Source organism: Vigna unguiculata, chromosome 5 (genome assembly GCF_037176805.1).
Source record: "Vigna unguiculata cultivar grain cowpea cultivar isolate G323 ecotype 2 chromosome 5, ASM3717680v1, whole genome shotgun sequence".
NCBI classification, from domain to species: domain Eukaryota; kingdom Viridiplantae; phylum Streptophyta; class Magnoliopsida; order Fabales; family Fabaceae; genus Vigna; species Vigna unguiculata.
The window spans coordinates 7,346,099-7,365,610 of NC_140796.1; the positions used below are offsets into that span (position 1 = coordinate 7,346,099).

Consider the following 19,512-nt stretch of genomic DNA (forward strand, 5'->3'; position numbering starts at 1 on the left):
ATACAATTTATAAAGCAGCTCTCAATTGTTTTCCACATTGTTTTAAGCCATCTATATATTTGAAAACGAAAGAAAAGAATGTTTTGTATCATAGACTTGACCAGCATAATTTTTCCATTTGGATAGTTTTTCCTTAATTATGTCAGCAATTGGCATCAGATGATGTAACTTTAGCTTGCCCTTCAAAGTAGGTACACCAAGGTATACAAAAGGCAGTAGTTCTTGTGAGAAACCTAGTGTAGATGAAACTTCCCAAACTACAGCAGGTATATTCCGAACATAGAATTTAGATTTGCTATTATTCATTGTCTGATCCAAGATTTTTTCTATATCTATGTAAATCATCCATAATGTTGCTCATATTTTTCATCACACACCTTCAAAAGAACTTAATGTCATCAGTATATGAAGCGTGTATGGGAAAATCAATCTGTCTTGGTCCAGAAGCCCTTATTTTTCCATCTAAATCATGCAAAATGATGCTTCTATTTATAACTTCCTTTGCAATACAAAACAGCAAAGGAGATAAGGATCTCCTTGCCTTACACTCGATAACAATTAAAGGATCCCCCTGGCTTGCCATTCACTACAACAAAAATCTTAGCAGAATTCAGAAGCATATATATATATCCATGTGCAGAACTTTTTCTGCAAAACCAAAAGCTTTTAGTACAAAATATGAAAATTTGAAAGTGTATTAAAAAGGCCTTTTTATATCAATTTTGTTGGCAATATCTCCTGCAAAACACATTCTATCCAGTAAATTAACTGCTACAGACACTGTTTCTGTACAATCCAGGATACTTCTTCCCTGCATGAATCCTCTTTGTTGAGAAGAAATCAATTTATTAGTGATCTTGACCAACCATATGTTATAATCTCTGAAATTGTTTTATATTTAAAGTTTGCAAGTGCAATAGGTCTGAATTTACCAATCTCATTGGCACTAGGTTCCTTAACAATCAATGGTTTGAGTTACAATTTGGCAACATCCACCCTTTTTCAAAGATCTGCATGACAGCATTATATACATCAGGTTGGGTTATGTCCCAATATGATTAAAGACACTATAAATCCATCAGGCTCAGTGAACTTGTTGGACAAAGATTAAACAGAGCTTCCTTAACATCTGACATCGAAGGCATTTGAAGTAGCACCATATTATCAGCTGCATATACCGTCTTGGGAATCACCTCCCTAATAATAGGACTCGAAGGACTGGAACAGTCATTAGACACAATATTCTTGAAATGCTCCATCACATGCTCTTCCATTTCTAATTTATCAGAGATCATTCTTGAATCATGCTTGAGAAGAAGGAAATTCTATTAACAGAATATCAAATAGAAGATTTGTCATGAAATAACCTGGTAGTCCTGTCTGCTTTCTACAATTTAAGTCTACATCTTTCTCTCCAAAACTCCTGATACATTAAGGCATTATTCAAATCTGTTCTCCTTGTCAGTTAGTGCTTTTCTCATATTCTTTTTTCTTATTACTTTCCAATTTTATACTTTGTACCTTTAGGAGAGCCAATTCCTCCTTTTCATGTACATTGCCAAACAATGTTTTATTCTACATTCCAATTCGGATTTTGACTTTCTTGAGTTTTTGGTTTAGTGTATATATAGGACAATCACTCCAAGTAGTATTCGGTGCCAATTTATAATTGTTCTTTCATGGCTTAAGTACTTTTTGTCCGACTTAAATAAGGTTCTTGTATATGCCACAGCTATAATGAAAATTATCTATGGAGCTTTTGAGAGGAAGTTAGACTTGCACTTATGGACATATTCCTGCTTGACATCTTTTTAATACCAACTAGTTTTAAGTTGTTTTTGTTTGTGTATGATTTCAGGATCTTCTATTTTTGGCTTGCAGTCATCCTGAAAATAGAAGCAGTCTGATAAGCATGGAAGAATGGCCTGAGTGGATTCTTGAAGTTCTGATCTCGAACTACGAGGTAATAATATTAATTAAAGCCAAGTTTTAATCCTCTCTCTCTCTCTCTGTGTTTATTATTTGTCTCCATTTATCTCTAATATTGTCATACAAACACAATAAATTCATGCCATTTTCTTGTGTAATACACATTTGTATGGTTGTTGGGAAGACTCTTTAACTGTTCAACTTGTGCTCTTCTGTTTGACAGGTGGGTCCTGGTAAATTATCTGATTCAACGACCATTGGAGATGGAGACATAGAAGACCTTATACATAATTTCCTTAGTATCATGCTAGAGCACTCAATGCGCCAAAAGGATGGATGGAAGGTTGATATTTGTTAGAATAGTTCACTTCTTTCATGTCTTCACCTTATTGATGTTACTGCCAACTGTTGCCCAATTTTCTCTTTCAGTATGTTTCTGTTGACAGCATCCTCGTCGGACTGTATGTTTACGTGTTTCCGATGTCTTTATTAATTATTTATTTCATTGGCTGGTGTTATCAATTTTGAACATCAAATAATAGACATTTATTGTGGTTGCAATAAATGTGCAAATCCTTTCAATTCCAAGAGACTTATTTGGGATTTTAGATATACACACTACTTCTTTATCTTTTTATCTTCATGGTAAAGGAAGATATTTCATTCAAGTGAAGAGAAAAATACAAGCGGGGGATAATTTTTTCTAAATAAAGAAACCAAATGAATACTAGAGGTCAGAGGTTAAAAATGTGACAGAGCTTCTATTTGATAGCTCATATCTTGTCCTGGTGATATAGTGAGAATGTTTTGGATGTTCTCTATTTCATTGTAACACTGCTAATATTTTATTTTGTTATCACATAATTGTAGTCATCCTTAGGGAGTAAACTTTTGTCCTTGACCTGGAATTTCAATATAGTGGGACTTATTAGTTTGTTTGGAACACTATCTGGTTCAACTAAACGTGAATCGATCTCCTCCCTTCCTTCTATGTTTTGTACTTTGGAAAGTGGGATCTTCCATTTACAAGGCTTGAGATAGATCACCATGCAGAGTCTTAGTCATCTGAAAATATCAGTCATCTGGAATTTCCCTTTTATTATATGTATTTGTTTGCTTGCATGATTTCTGGTATTGTCAAAGTAATTCAGACTGCCCAGTGCTGTTCATTTTGTCCAGGATATTGAAGCAACAATTCATTGTGCAGAATGGCTTTCTATGGTTGGTGGATCTAGCACAGGAGAACAACGAGTAAGGTAAGTTTATGTGTCCATTATGAGCTCAACTGTTTACTTCTGAAGTTCTTCTATAATGTGATTTGACTGTTACTGAAATCAAGTTTTATTCCATTTTATTTTATTTTGATGCTGATTGTCATTGTTTTCTAGCTAAACATTTAACTCTTTTAGTTTGAAAACATATATTCAATATAAAACCATTCATTAGGCTATATGTGTATGTAACAGTGCAATCCTTTATGGAAGTTGGTCATTGTCGTGGCATAAGAGCCTTTTAACCAAATTTTTTAAAGTTCAATCCCCTTCCCATTCTAATTCAAAATAAATTTCAGCACAATGTAGGATGAACCTGCTTTGTCTATGCACAAGCCCAAATGGCTCTTGAGTGAGTGGGGGTTATGTTGGATATTCTTAAATTTTTGCGTTTGGATTTAACTCAACCCTTCAAGGTGGTTCAAGGGGTGAGAGTTGCCTCCCCTTTATATATAATATTCAGTCACTCCAACATCTCAATCAATGTAATTTTGGATTTTCCCCAATAGTTATGCAACCAATGACAAGTTTTTGCCTTACAGTTTATGGTTTGAGTAAAGTTGGTCCTTGATAGCACACTTATGACATCGTAATGTTTGGACACTATCATGTCACCATGTTTCAATTATAAATGCTACTGGCTCATATTTTCCTGAAGGGCATGATGTGGAATAAGATAAACAAAACTGGCCACATCTTAAGAAAATCCTCAATTTCGCTAATTACTATGATAAAATAATCATATTTAACTAAACTCTTATTACATGAGTTAGAGTAAAATTGTAAATTATGAGCATTTAGGTGAGCAAGACACTAACAATTAACTAATGCTTTCTAAATAAACATTTTGAAACAAACCAAAATTCACAATGTGGCAGATAGTTTGGAAAAGAGGAAGTATTTTTCTGTAACTTGGAGTGTAGATATGATGAAGGAAGGTAGCCATACCGAGGCAGCCAATAAAGAAAAATATACCGAACCTTCAAAAAGTTTATGTTCCAGTGGTGTTTGTTACCAAGATTTGATAAATTCTAAGTTTGTATAAAAGTTGCTAACACTTGATGATGAATTATGATGAAACAATAGGTATATAGGTTGCTCATCGGTTGACTAGGAATCGAGAGAGAAACAATTGTGTCAGAAACAAAGAAATTGATGTTTAGAGTGATCATTCTAATCTAGGTTTGTAGAAAAGATTGTGAAGGGTTTTGAGGAGTTTTACAATCTCCTTCTATACTATCATATTATTCCCTAGTATTGATTGAAAGTTTAAAGTGGCAGTTTACAGTTACCTGTTTCATGTCAATATAATCATTCATGTCTGGGTTAATTTCTGTATTGAAGACGTGAAGAAGCATTACCTATTTTTAAGAGGAAACTCCTAGGAGGCTTGCTGGATTTTGCTGCAAGGGAATTGCAGGTTCAGGTATATATATATATATATATATATTTTCTATTTTTTTTATTTTCCTATGAAGGGTTATGTACATTAAATGCCTTGGCTTGATATGTTATTCATTCTTATATTCTTTTTCCTCCAGTTATTTAAGGTTTTAAATGTGTAGGCACACTTAATAAACAAATCCCTCTTATGCATAAGCACATTGATATTAAAACCCCGTTTATCAGAATATATTTGAATAAAAGAAAATAAGAGATATTCTTTTATCCCTCTGTATCTTTCTGTTACATTTTCTCTCTCTCTGGTGTGTTATTTCCTGCTCTCCCTTTTGGTGAATCAGTTTTGCTTTCGAGGGTAGCTTCTATAAAGGCTCTCTTTGTATTCGGATTTATACAGAATAAAACTAATAAAAAATATCACATCAGTTTCTGTAAGATATAGAAACTGGATCAGAAACTTAAGAAAGGTGAAGTTTACTGAGATTAGAAAGACAGTGACTGTATGTTTCCTTCAATATACGGTGTTACAGAAAGAACAACTCTGGTTCTTCGAGGACCAGTCTCCTCCCAACATACATTTGTCTTGCCCTTTCTCTAGACCCACCCAAAATGTATTTATAAAAACCTCTCTTATTCTTAACTAACTTTGCTGAGATGGTAACTAGCTCCTAAGTACTGGAAACTTGTTCTTGCTGAGGTGTGGAAGAGAAAACATCAATAATGACTACATACATCTTTTACTTAATGCAGACTCAAATTATTGCGGCGGCCGCAGCTGGTGTTGCGGCTGGGGGTTTGTCGCCAAGAGAAGCTAAGACTGAAGCTGATAATGCTGCCCAGTTGTCTGTGGCTTTAGTGGAGAATGCCATTGTGATACTTATGCTTGTTGAAGATCATTTACGACTACAAAGCAAACAATCCTCTTCTACACGTGCTGCAGATGCTTCACCTTCTCCAATCCCTGCTGAGAATAAAAACAATAGTATCCGAATTTCATTGTCGACTATTGAAGAGTCATTAGAAGCTAGTGACTCCGAGGGAGTCGCTCTAGATGTATGTATACAGTAATTTAAAACTGCACATGCATGCATGCTAGAAATAAATACTGATGTGTTGTTTTTATTTAATAGATCCACAATACTGTTTCTGTCATTCATACAAAATCCATTCCTTGTTGATGTGACTGACATTTTCTCCAAATACTTTTATGTTATAAACCAAAGTATTATTTTTCCATACCTTTGTTTTTTTCTTATCTCTAACTTCATTGTGCATTCTTCAGATTTAGGAAAATATGGATAGACTATTTCTTTTATTTTCCTTACTATTCCTTTTATTTGCCTTGCTATTCCTTTTATTAGCATTCATGTTACTTTGAGTATGTAGTTCTCCACGTTTTCATTTATTTTTGTATTGGTGAAACAAATGCTTTCATGATAATTTTAGGTCCTTTCATCCATGGCTGACGAAAGTGGTCAGGTCCCATCCTCAGTGATGGAAAGGCTTGCTGCAGCTGCAGCAGCTGAGCCTTATGGATCTGTTTCTTGTGCTTTTGTGTCATATGGGTCTTGTGCTAAGGATTTAGCAGATGGATGGAAATACAGGAGCCGGTTGTGGTATGGTGTCAACCTTTCTGAAAATCCAGCTTTATTTGGTGGTGGTGGGAGTGGATGGGATTTTTGGAAGTCTGCTCAGGAGAAAGATGCAAATGGAAAGTGGATTGAGCTTCCCTTGGTGAAAAAGTCTGTGGCAATGCTCCAAGCCTTATTGCTGGATGAGTCTGGGCTTGGTGGTGGTCTTGGTATAGGTGGAGGGTCAGGTACAGGAATGGGAGGGATGGCTGCATTGTACCAACTACTAGACAGTGACCAGCCATTTTTGTGCATGCTTCGAATGGTTCTTCTATCGATGAGAGAAGATGATGATGGTGAAGATCACATGCTCATGAGAAATACAAGTTTTGAGGATTCAGTATCTGAAGGAAGAAAACCACGGTCGGCACTTTTGTGGAGGTAAAACAACCTATTCAATCTTCACGTATATATGCAGTTCATTTTTTTTATCCATAAATGATCAGTGGTCATTGAACTGTTAGAGCACATACTGAACATACACACAAGGACAGAATAAAAGGGGTTGAAAGAGAGAGAGAGAGAGACCAACTGACTTTGAAATTTTATTTTGCACACATCTAACAATATAGAATTCCTATTTATAGTATAATAACAAGCAAATAGTTAAAACAACCCACTAACTACCTGACTAACATACAACACTAACTGAATTATCTACAACACTCTCCTCTTAGTTCAAATTATTCATTAAAATATCATCCACACGTTTATTTTCACTGGAAAAATTTTCAACTCTAGGCAGTGTTTTCAAATGGTGGTTATGGCAGTACCATAATGGTACAGTTATTGCAGTGTTTTTGAGCCATCGCTATCTGCTATTTTGAAGGATATGGCATCATCTTCTATCATTTCAATTATTGCACCGTGGTGGTTTGCGGCACCTGTGGTGGAATAGTGGTTTTTAAATTTATTTATTGTTTTCCAAAAACACAATTTTAGGTTTAGCTCAATTTTAAATCCAAATCTTGAACACGGGAGCGAATGAGCCCTCTTTTATGAACCACTGTGAAAGATTCCTAAGAATGAAAGCATTAACAATGAGCCTTCTTTCTTGTCAAGTTTCCTTGGAGTTGTCTATGGCAGTAATTTGCTTCAGTGGCCTGAACCGCAGTGGTGACATCAGCTCTGATGACCTATACCTTGAAACCAAGTTATTTTATAAAGTCATTTTGATTAGGGGACAACATTCTACTAGCTATGTGAGCTAGTCTATCAGCCAAAATTTTAGAGATAATTTTGAATCTAAAATCTTGAATATTCTCCGCACAAGAAATTTTAGGAGTAAGAGATATAACATTAGAATTCATCCCTGCGAGGATCCAACCACTTTTGAAGAATTGTTGTACAACCTTGCAAACATCATCACCAACATGCCTGATAAAAAGAACCACCAAACCTATTAGGACTCGGAAAACTATCACCATTAAGATCAAACACAACTTGTTTAATTTCTTCCTCGGTAACCAAGCTAGGAATATACTTGGAGACAAAATTCTGCATCTCCAAATAAGAGCAATTAGCCTGAGCATTATCAGCATATAAACTGGTATAGAAATCCAAAATATGTTCTCCAATTTGACTTGGATCATTTAGATTTTGTCCATTATGTACTAATTTCTGTATGGTACTAGCATTGCTTCCTTTTTTCACCACCGAATGAAAGAAATCCAAAACAAATCCAGAAACTTTCCTGACAATCCAAAGCAAAATCCAACTCCTCCTTCAAGCTTTTCTCTTTAGTAAATAGCTCATATTTTTTCAGCATCAAGAGGAGAGGATTCCAGCTGACACTTGAAGGATGGGCAAAGTTCTGATTCAAAGACGAGATGGAATAAATCATTCTTAACAAATTTATTTTGTCATAAATGAAAACCAATTTGTTAAGCATTTGATTCACTTTACTTTAGACGTGTATCAAATGGAAGAAAAATGAAGTTGGATGACAAGGGGAAGCCATGGGTGTTGGGTACCATTAAATGGGTCCCAATCAACAAAATGGTAGTGCTGAGGAGAGATGTTGTTGTTGTTGTTGATGATGAAAGTAAAGGTTGGGAGCATGGTAGTTGAATCGCGAATAGTTTCACATATCAGAGAGTTTAAATTTTGAATCATGAATCGTAAAATTCATAAACATTAAAAAATCTAACATATACTTAAATATATAAGATATATAAATATGCAAAGAAACAATTAATAACAAAAACTTCATAGTCAAATAGAGTTGTTGTATCTATGTGTATTTACCACACAATTTCACAATTTCAGCAACACAACCTTCAAACAACAATGTGGTTACTGCATAAGATTCCTTTAACTATGGCTGTATGCTACTAAACAAACTCTGCATTATAGCCACCCAAAAAATAAGTGTTGTTGCTGCTATTTGCATAATTACTTCATACAGACTATGGTTGTTGCTTGTGTTGAATATTGAGAAAAACTGTATAGGGTTAATCTCCCTTGTGTCTAAAATACACATAGGGTGAATGTATTTATAATAAAGAGTGATACTAGTATATATGGCAACCAAACATAAATATGGTAAATAGAAGATATTGTATTAAACAATATCAACAATATCTACCAATATCAAACAATATCTACCAATATCAAACAATATCTATTTTCCCTAATAAACAATAGATGCTATGCTTCCCTAATTAATGCAATATATCTAACACTCCCCCTCAAGTTGGTGCATATAAGTTGTATGTACCAAGTTTGTTACAAATATAATCAATTCTCAGCCCCCTTAAAGATTTAGTGAAAATATCTACTAACTGATCATTTGAGTTAACGAATTCATATCTCTAGACATAATCTTTTCTCGAATGAAATGACAGTCGATCTTAATGTGTTTGGTCCTCTCGAGAAAGACATGATTAGAACTGATATGAAGTGCTGCCTGATTGTCACATATAAGTGTCATTTGAGTGACATCTCCAAATTGTAACTCTCTAAGAAATTGCTTAAGCCAAACACGTTCGCAAGTGGCTGAGGTCATAACTCTATACTCTGCTTCTGCACTAGATCTTGCCATAACACTTTGTTTCTTGCTCTTCCAAGAAATCAAGTTACCACCAATGGAGACAAAAATACTCAGAAGTAAATCTTCTATCAAAAGGAAATCCTACCCATTCAGCATCTGAATAGCAAACAACTTTTGTATGATTATTAGAACCATATAACAAACCCTTTCCAGGAGATCCTTTAATGTACTTTAATGTACGGAAGACTACATTCCAATGATCTTTACATGGGGAATTAAGAAATTGGCTCACCGCACTGACTGCAAAGGAAATGTCAGGACAAGTAACTATAAGGTAATTTAATTTTCCAACCTATCTTCTATACTGCTCAAGATCTGAAATAGGCTCTCCCTGATTTGGTAGGAGTTTGCTATTAGGATCCATGGGTGTGTCAACGGTTTTGAATTCATCAACCCAATTTCCTCCAAAATATCCAATGCATACTTCCATTGATATATAATAATACCATCGTTGGATTGTGCTATCTCAATACCCAAGAAATATCGGAGTTTGCCAAGATTCTTGGTTTGAAAATGGTGGCAGAGGTGTTGTTTCATCTGGGAGATGCCATGGTGGTCATTTCCTGTAAGAACAGTGTCATCAACATATACTATCAAATAGACACATCTAGCACTTGAGTGACGGTAAAAGACTGTATGTTCTGTCTCACATCGAGTCATACCAAATTATTGAACAACGCTACTAAACTTTCCAAACAAGGCTCTAGGAGACTGTTTTAGGCCATATAAAGAGTTGTGAAGATGACTTACCAATCCAAAAGACTCCTCCCGAGCAACAAATATGAGAGGTTGCTCCATAAAAATTTCTTCCTGCAAATCTCTGTTGAGGAAAGCATTTTTGACATCTAGTTGATAAAGAGGCCATTGTTGAAGAGCAGCCATGACTAGAAATAAGCAAACAAAAGTCATTTTTCCCACTGGAGAGAAAGTATCACCACAGTCCAATCCAAAAATTTGTATGTAGCCTTTGGCTACAAGTCGAGCTTTGAGGCGATCAATAGTACCATCAGGTCCAACTTTAATACAGACTATGTTTGTTGCTTGTGTTGAATATTGAGAAAAATTGCATAGGGTTAATCTCCCTTGTGTCTAAATTACGCATAGGATGAATGTATTTATAATAGAGTGATACAAGTATATATATGGCAAATAGAAGATATTGTAATAAACAATATCAACAATAACTACCAATATCAAACAATATCTATTTTACCTAATAAACAATGGATGTTATGTTTCCCTGATTAATGCGATATATCTAACAACGATATATCTAACAACTTGTATACTAAACAACCTCAAACAAACATTCTATTCTAATCATTTATATTTTATTCTTTCGTTATAACATGACTTAAAGTGATAAAGTAACTGTACCAATTTAGTTTTGATACTACTTGTTAGAACACACACTGAGCATACTCACAAAAACAAAGAAGAAAAGGGAGAGGACGAAAAAGAGAGGGGGTTATGAATCTAATATACTATACTATCTATGTATCATAATATGTCATTATTACTTAAAGTACAATAACAATCTATTGGAATTATATAGAACATGAACAAGTTCTGTATGGTAACAAGGTCCAGCTGCAAACATCTTTCCCCTCCTCCTTATTTTTCCTATAGTCAACTAGAACTTAATATATACCTTTTTCTCTTTACATCTATTTGAAACATTATACTGTATTTTGTAAAATGGTCTTCCTAATTGAATTTCCCAATTTGTCTTTATTTTTCATCTCCTCGCAGATGATTATCATCATCCTAAAATGACTGGGCTTATAGTATTGAAGGGTTTATCTTGTTTACTTATTTATTTGTAATTTGAACAGTGTTCTCTCACCTATTCTCAACATGCCAATTTCTGATTCTAAGAGGCAAAGAGTTCTGGTAGCATGTTGCGTGCTTTATTCTGAGGTTCGTATTATCATCCTTGCCGTTTTAATTTTTCTGTGCACAACATGTGTCACTTGTCTTTCTTTTGTGCACAACTATTGTAGTTACCGTAGTACAACATCTGCCAGGTATACCATGCTGTTAGCAGAGATCAAAAGCCTCTTCGTAAACAGTACCTTGAAGCTATTTTACCACCATTCGTTGCTGTATTAAGGAGGTGGCGCCCTGTTTTAGCTGCCATTCAAGACCTTGCTACTGCTGATGGCTTGAATCCTCTTGTTGCAGATGATCGTGCATTAGCAGCTGATTCCTTACCAATTGAGGTACTTTGCTTCACACGTGTTTTTGAATATATATTGAGGTATGCTGCATATGATTGATCTTGATTAGGTGCCAGCTTAGTTGGAACTGAAATCAAGATAGTGATGCTTTTGCTTACTTATTTTTATTTAAAAAGGAAGCATATGGATGTGCACAAACTCATAATGTGCTTGTAAATTAACTTGTTTTGTACCCTTTGCGATGCATGATAGACTATTTACTAATTTTAGGTGCTTGCATTATATTTTCTGTTAGGCCCTGAGAGTCTACTATAGGAAGAAAAGCCATAAAACTTTATTTAGGCTTTTCTTAGAAGGTTATTAGAAGTTAGTGAGTAGGCAGTTAGAGAGAAAGGCATATAAATAATCTTTTGACTGTGTTCTGATTCCGATCCATGTTCGTCCAACAACCATCGTTAGGAACAACCACCGTGTTTCCGAGTATTGTCCGCTTTGGAGTAGTGTGGAGCTTCGTCACGGGTTTGTCTTTGAAAGGCGCTTCGGAGGGTGGAGGAAAAAAGGAGTATTTAAACTATGCTTGACCTCAACTCCTAAACGATGTGGGACTTATTGGGTGTTCCGGAACAGACTGAAACATAAAGGAGGGAATTATGTTAATTGTTGACTAGGGTATTTTCCCTGTGTAGAAGGAGAATGCTCTTTGGTGTTTTCAACACAATTCTTTTCTTGAATAAAAGTAGCAGAATAATATTCCTTCCATTAGCTTTAGTAAGATTTAGCTTGAAGGGAAGTTTTAGAATAATATAAAAGTATCTACTAAGATGTTCATAAGGTGATTTATTAGCGAGTAGTATTAGAGATCAACTCTCATGCGTTCACTCTTTCTTTCCTGGGCTTTGGTTGGTGGTCAGGTTCCAGCTTATCATCTGGCCCATCATCAATAAATAAATGATTTCAATCAGTTTGAACTGGATTTTACTGAATCGTTAGTACAACTTTATTTCTCGTTACATGAACCATTCTATCTCTGAATTGTGTATCATATCTGGACTATCTTAGACAATCTCAGATTATCTTGTTGTGTCCATATTTGATGAATTGTTTCTTTATTTATGATTATGATCTAGTATTGGTATAAATATGGGTTATTGTGTTTTATTTCTTTGGTAATGCATAAAATAATACTCAAGGGGTTATTATTCAAAGTCTCTTCTCCAATTTCCTCCCTCAATACCTAAAACCCTATATTTTTCAACAATATAAATAATGCGTAGACTAACACTTATTCGGTTTCCCTTTAAGTTCTGATCTGTGATTCGGTCACTGATTTTATGCTCAATTTTAGAAAATCTGCAATTTTGGACAAATCCTCAGTTACCGGATGCTTTTTTTGGGGTCAAATTGAATCCTAGACCTAATGTTTTCATTGAAGGTAAAATGTTAAAATCAAAAGAAATACAATGTATAGAAAAGTGAGGATTTGACCAAAATTGAAGATTTTCTAAACTTACGATGTAAGGGACTAAAATTGAGGGGGGTGAATTAGGGGACCAAAATTACGATTTAGCCTATTTATCTACTTGAATAAAATTACCACCAACCTTGAATAAAATTTGCGTAGCACTTGATGGTGCCACCAACCTTAAATAAAAAGGGGTTTTTGTTACTTGAGATAAGTGCAAAACCATTACATTTGTATGTTCTTTAGTTTTTCTTTCTTAGCTTTGTTAGTTGTCTGCTTGTTTATTTGTCACTACAATAATGATAGCTAAAACATTCATTATGATGCTATTCTTGTATTCATTGAGATATGCATTCAATGACTAGTATTTATTTCAGGCCGCTCTTGCTATGATATCTCCTGCCTGGGCTGCTGCTTTTGCATCTCCACCTGCTTCAATGGCAATGGCTATGGTTGCGGCAGGTACTTCGGGTGGTGAAAGCCATCCTCCTACAACAACTTCCCTTCTTAAGCGTGATACTTCATTGATGGAACGAAAACAGACTAAACTCCATACATTTTCAAGTTTTCAAAAACCTCTGGAAGCCACAAATAAAACATCACCCCTACCAAAGGACAAAGCTGCTGCAAAAGCTGCTGCTTTGGCAGCTGCTCGTGATCTTGAGAGATTTTCGAGAATTGGTTCTGGAAGAGGTCTTAGTGCTGTTGCAATGGCCACAGCTGCACAGCGAAGAAATGCTAGTGATATGGAGCGGGTAAGGAGATGGAATATTTCTGAAGCAATGGGAGTTGCCTGGATGGAATGTTTGCACCCTGTTGATACGAAGTCGGTATATGGGAAAGACTTCAATGCCTTTTCATATAAATACATTGCCGTGCTTGTTGCCAGTTTTGCCCTAGCAAGGAACATGCAACGGTCTGAGGTTTGTTTGCTAATTGTTTCTTTGGAGTTCAGATTATGGAGAAACCAATGTTAAATATTTCTTGCTTTCCAGGTTGACAGGCGTGCTTATGTAGATGTAATTGGTCGGCATCGAATCAGTACTGGAGTCCGTGCATGGCGCAAACTTATTCACCAGTTAATAGAAATGAAAAGTCTTTTTGGGCCTTTTGCAGATCATTTATACAGTCCACCTTGTGTATGTTGTGATACTATTCTTCACATTGTCATTACCAAACTCATTTTTTATAGCATCTCATCCCTTTCTACCATGAATTCTCTTTTTGGGATGAGAAAGTGACTCTAAGAAACATGCATCGTTTTTCTTGCTTCTTGTCCTGTGACAATCAGAAAATCTTGCAAACAAATTATATCCTTTTTGTGTAATGTGCTGCTGACATTTATATGGGAGACTTTGGGTTTTGCAAAGAATTTGATTACTCCTTTGCTTTTTTTCTTTCTTTTTTCTTGTTAGGCCTTAATTGGAGGATGCACTATCTTGCCTACTTGCACTATTTCTAGTAAAGCTACGTGACATAGCAAAATGTTTGTGTTTATTTCATTATACTAATTATTATAATTTCTCTAGGTTTTCTGGAAGCTAGATCTAATGGAAGGTTCTTCAAGGATGAGAAGATGTTTGAGGAGGAATTACCATGGCTCTGATCATTTAGGTTCTGCAGCAAATTATGACGACTATTTAGGGGAGAAAAATGACCAGCACACACCAATTTTGTCAGCAGAAGCAATCTCATTGGAGACTGTCAATGAAGATGAAGAACAGGTGGAAATTGACAACCTGAATACTAGGGTCAGTGATGTTGATAAAGGAGCCAATCAGACTAGACTGTCTGAAACGGCTGATCAAGCTGTTCAGGCATCTCTAGAGTCTGGTGCTACTCAACATGCAAGTGATGAAGAACTTGTGCAGAGTTCTTCGGCCATTGCGCCTGGGTATGTACCTAGTGAACTTGATGAAAGAATTGTTCTTGAGCTACCTTCATCAATGGTCCGACCACTAAAGGTCATTCGGGGAACCTTTCAAGTAAGTTTTATGGGCCTCATTTAATATAATCTTTTATTAAATATCTATTTAGTTATAAATGTGGATTTGAAAAAAGTCATGAACCTTCCTTTTGCTTCATTTTCTTGTTACGATTGGGCTTTGTTTTCTTGGCACTGCTGTCATTCTACTCCTAGCTGTGCTTCTGGCACAAATTACAGGGTGGATTTGAAATTGGACTATGTTAATGATGTGTTAGAAGATTTGTATTTTCTGCAATGTAGAATCCTTTGGGCCATAATACAATGTGCTTGGTAGGAATTTTGTGCTCACAAATAACCTCTGATGCCTTTCCCCATTTTCATCACCTAACTTGTTCCAATTTCTGCCCCTTTGTTTATGATAGAAAGGTAGGCATGCAAGAGCATCACTATATACCTTACGATCCCAACTAGAACCTAGATTGGTGCCCCATGCTCATCAATCATTTGCAGCATACCAAAATCATTTGGTATCAGTTTTTGTCCCAGAAGCTCTAAAGTTTATAGTTAACTGGTTCCTTTTATTTCTCAGTTAAGTGGAATCATTTACAAAACAACAGTTCAACAATTTTTCTTCAATATGTTGGGAAACTTATATATCTCACATTCCTTATTCTCTGTCCCAATTTCCAACTTCTCAAAAGCTTTGGATCATGCCTCAGTTTTCCTTGTCTTATTTCTGTCTTCGTTATTCGCTTTCTTCCCTTGTTTATTTTATGGAGCATGGTCGTTCTCTCCACGACTGTGGAAAATTATACTTTAAATCCGATGGATTTACAAAGATCACTATTATGGATGATATTATCTCACAAAAATGTAATTGAATTCTTCGAAGTAAATAAGTTATAAAATAAAGAAAAATGGTATATCAAATAAGTTTTTAAATTAGTTTTTGAAACTTTATTTTAGAACAAATTCATTAGTATATTTTCTTCCCTTAAAACTTTTGGAATTGTATTTTTTTTCTTTAAAACAGTATGGTCAAACGTACTTTTTCTTTGAAAAGTCGGTTTCAAAAACTTATTTAATAAATAGTTTTGAAAAACCAAATAAAAGCATACGATGGAATTCGCCCATAATTTTCTAAACATAATGTACCCACAACTGGAAACAAGGGATTCGAAGAATAAAATGAGCTACAACAAAGGATCTTAGTATTTGATTCCATAATACAAGAGATCCCGAATTTTGTTTGATGACTTTCCAATCATTTGTATTTTGTTTCACATCATATCATATCAATTTCATATCTTGTTATTTTCTGTTGATATTTTCTAATTTCCACCTTCCCTACCTAAAGCCTATCATTTCAGTGACTTTCTTGTCTAATGTAGGTAATAACACTCATGTAAAGCATTATTCTCTTATTGTAGGTAACCAATAAGAGGATAAATTTTATAGTTGATAACAGTGAAACTAGCACCACAATGGACGGTTCTAATTCCAATGTTGAGGCAGGGAAACAAGAAAAAGATCGCAGCTGGCTAATGTTATCTCTTCACCAAATTTATAGTCGGAGGTGAGCTTATTTTGTAGATCATACTATTATTTATTCATTCTGTAGTGGTTTAGTGTTTTGTCATTTCAAGTACAGTGTGTAGTGTTTTGTCATTTCAAGTACAGAGTGTCGTGAGTTTGGTAATTAAGACAGTTGTCATACTAGTTGGTGAATTAGAGGTTGGGTAGTGAAGAAATAAATAGAGGTCTTACAAAGTAGTTTATGCTTAATTTAATCCTAGAAAATCAACATGTAAAGTGAGGATTGTACTCACTTATATGTTGTGTATTGTGACAATCTCTAGTTGATGTGCGACTTAGTTTTTCCCAATACACCATCTCATTTATAACACTATTGGGCTTGAAATGTGGATGATATAGTGAGTGGCCCTTCTAATAGATTTAGGATAAACTTTGATACCATCTTACAAATTTTTAGGCCTAACTCAACCTTACTAAATTTTCTTGTAAGGTGATATTGTCCTCATTTGAGATTTGAGTTTTTCTTAGTAATAGGAATGTAATGTTGGGAAATTCATTGAGTTTTGTCATTCGAGAATTGTGTTTTTCTCTATGAAAGGAAAGTAAGTGAAAAGGGTACACACGGCCTATGACCTCTCTAGATACAGCAAAAAACAGTGATTCCATAATAGCCACTTAATTACATGTGATTGTGATAACAGTATGAAAATATTAGCCACTTACGAAACAAACTTAGCTAATGAATTTGATCTGGGAGGGAATTGGGATTGGGAGCGGCCATTGTGGATCACGAACTAGATTTGATACCATAAAGAATTTGATGAAGATGATGAAAAGAATAATTAAAGGATAGTAACAGGCAGTCGTGTGACTGGAAAAGATATAGGCTGTATTATCAGTCTCAAGAATAATTACAGGTCTGTTCTGTAGCAGAACATATAAATGACCAGGAGAAGTTACATAGCAGTTGAGAGAGGTTATAGACAGTTACAGACCAGTGTAACTGCCTATAATTACAATAAATCTAGAAAATAAAATATACAAACACACCTGTAAAATAGTTAAAACAAACTACAGAAAAATAGAACATTATAGACGAACAGATAACACTAATAGCTAACATTAGACATCTCACTAACCTCATGATAATATACACTTGAAAGAATTAATATGAAAGAAAGAAGATTTTATTCAATTGATTCGTTTGAAATAGTACGTCAACTTTTATATATAAAGAACTCAAACCTTTAAATAATAATTACATGAGATCTCTAGAACCTTCTATCAACTCCTAACAACTTCTAGTAATACATTTAATATCATACCAACAACTTTCAGTATTGCATTTAATATCCAACTAAGAACATATACACATTGATAATTGTATACAGTTCATTTACTCTTTAAGTAATTGACTGTGTCCCGGGGTGACACCAGGCATTGGTTCCTTATTTCCTTTTTATTTTTGCATTAAATTAAGTAATTTGTTTTTCTTTTTATTCCTATTTCTATTGTAGGTTCCTTAGAGATGTTGAATTTGCACTTAGCCATTGATGCTTAATATTTGTCCACAAAGCTATAAGGGAATATCCTTGATTAGTTTAAGTTTGCTCCATAGTTGTTTGTAACTTAGTAGTTTTCTTTTTCCAAGAATTGAATACTTTATTCTCTTGAGAGGTGAAGCATTGTGTTCTCTTTTTTGTTTATATACATGAAGTTTTCTCATAGTTTTTATTGTACATTTGCAGTATACTTCTTTTTTAAAACATGATTTTGGTGATTTATAAGTGTTAGTTCCTGTTACAGATACCTTCTTAGAAGAAGTGCCCTGGAGTTATTTATGGTGGACCGGTCAAACTTCTTCTTTGATTTTGGGGTATTTCTTCTTAAATATACCAGTTTATTTCCTTTAAATTTAAAAAAAAAAAAGGATTTGTTCCTTCAATTTTAGGGAGTGTACTTACAGGAATAAACTACAGTTGTAACCATAGATTAAAAAAAATCAAGGGTTCTGATTGTTATTAAATTCACACACAACTACAACAAACTAAGAAGCTGTTCAAAACCTCAAGTCTCAACCATTAATTTCTATTCAATGGTTATAATAATACTTTATCCTCTAAAAAGTACATCCTAATTTTAGAGGAGCTAAATTCTATCAAAATATCAGTTTGTTTTTGAGGTTATCTTAACACTGATATGATTCATCATATTTTACTTATATGACTGTTGAATGCAGTACACTGTAATCCTTGTCTAAGACTCTGTTAAAAGCTTAGGCTCTTACATGGCCCTTCTTGCAAGAGCTTTTTATTCTTGAATTATGAACAATGCACTGGCCTGTTGGACCTTAGCACCAAAATTTTATTTAATTTTGGAGAATGGATGTGGAAAGGATTGGACACTTGACCACTTGGTCTTGAAGGCTTTCATACTATATTAAAGATCAACTCTTCTAAAATCCTTAACAGCGTTGGAGGCTAAGCAATGGGTATGCCTAACATTTTCCTTTATACTTCCCTCTTCAGAATGGTGAAGGGCGTAGAAACGCGTATCGTGCAATTGTTCAAGCACGACCTCCACATTTAAACAATATATATTTGGCTACTCAGGTAATATCCTTTCTGTTGATTTCGTCTAAATTTTTCTGCATCTGGGCTATATGAAGAAATTTTGACGAAATATATACAACTCATGCTGATATTTGCTGCAATTTATATTTGTGATATTATAATTTTATATATATATATATGTATGTATGTATATCATAGCATTTGGGTTTCATGTTGTCCAATAATCTAAAGAAATTCCTTCTTGTTCTAGAGGCCTGAACAACTTTTGAAGAGAATTCAACTCATGGAACGTTGGACTAGGTGGGAGGTAAGAGCCATGATTCATTAAGTAAAAGAATAATTTGCATTATAATTGGGTACTCATCCATTTCGGAAAATGACTACAAGAGTTTTGTATTTCCTTTGTGCAGATCAGTAACTTTGAATATCTAATGCAACTCAATACACTGGCTGGGCGCAGTTATAATGATATTACACAGGTTACCTCCCCATCCCCTTTAATTAATCTATTTAATCCTATTTTCATGATTTTCATTATCATCATTACCAA

The 19,512-nt window shown here is 34.6% G+C and overlaps 1 protein-coding gene across 2 annotated transcripts in view; it reads left to right on the forward strand.

Annotated features, from left to right (window-relative positions):
• LOC114184879 (WD-40 repeat family protein / beige-like protein) overlaps positions 1–19,512 on the forward strand; it is a 40,591-nt gene that overhangs the window by 10,376 nt on the left and 10,703 nt on the right. For both annotated transcript variants that reach the window (XM_085673729.1, XM_028072256.2), the window contains exons 6-21: positions 1,859–1,963; positions 2,153–2,272; positions 3,109–3,185; positions 4,545–4,626; positions 5,352–5,654; positions 6,048–6,613; positions 11,120–11,204; positions 11,312–11,506; positions 13,304–13,849; positions 13,922–14,065; positions 14,456–14,911; positions 16,284–16,429; positions 18,196–18,265; positions 18,918–19,001; positions 19,213–19,269; positions 19,373–19,441. In XM_085673729.1, coding sequence (XP_085529855.1) covers positions 1,859–1,963; positions 2,153–2,272; positions 3,109–3,185; positions 4,545–4,626; positions 5,352–5,654; positions 6,048–6,613; positions 11,120–11,204; positions 11,312–11,506; positions 13,304–13,849; positions 13,922–14,065; positions 14,456–14,911; positions 16,284–16,429; positions 18,196–18,265; positions 18,918–19,001; positions 19,213–19,269; positions 19,373–19,441 — 3,105 coding nt within the window. The remainder of the gene's footprint in view (positions 1–1,858; positions 1,964–2,152; positions 2,273–3,108; positions 3,186–4,544; positions 4,627–5,351; positions 5,655–6,047; positions 6,614–11,119; positions 11,205–11,311; positions 11,507–13,303; positions 13,850–13,921; positions 14,066–14,455; positions 14,912–16,283; positions 16,430–18,195; positions 18,266–18,917; positions 19,002–19,212; positions 19,270–19,372; positions 19,442–19,512) is intronic.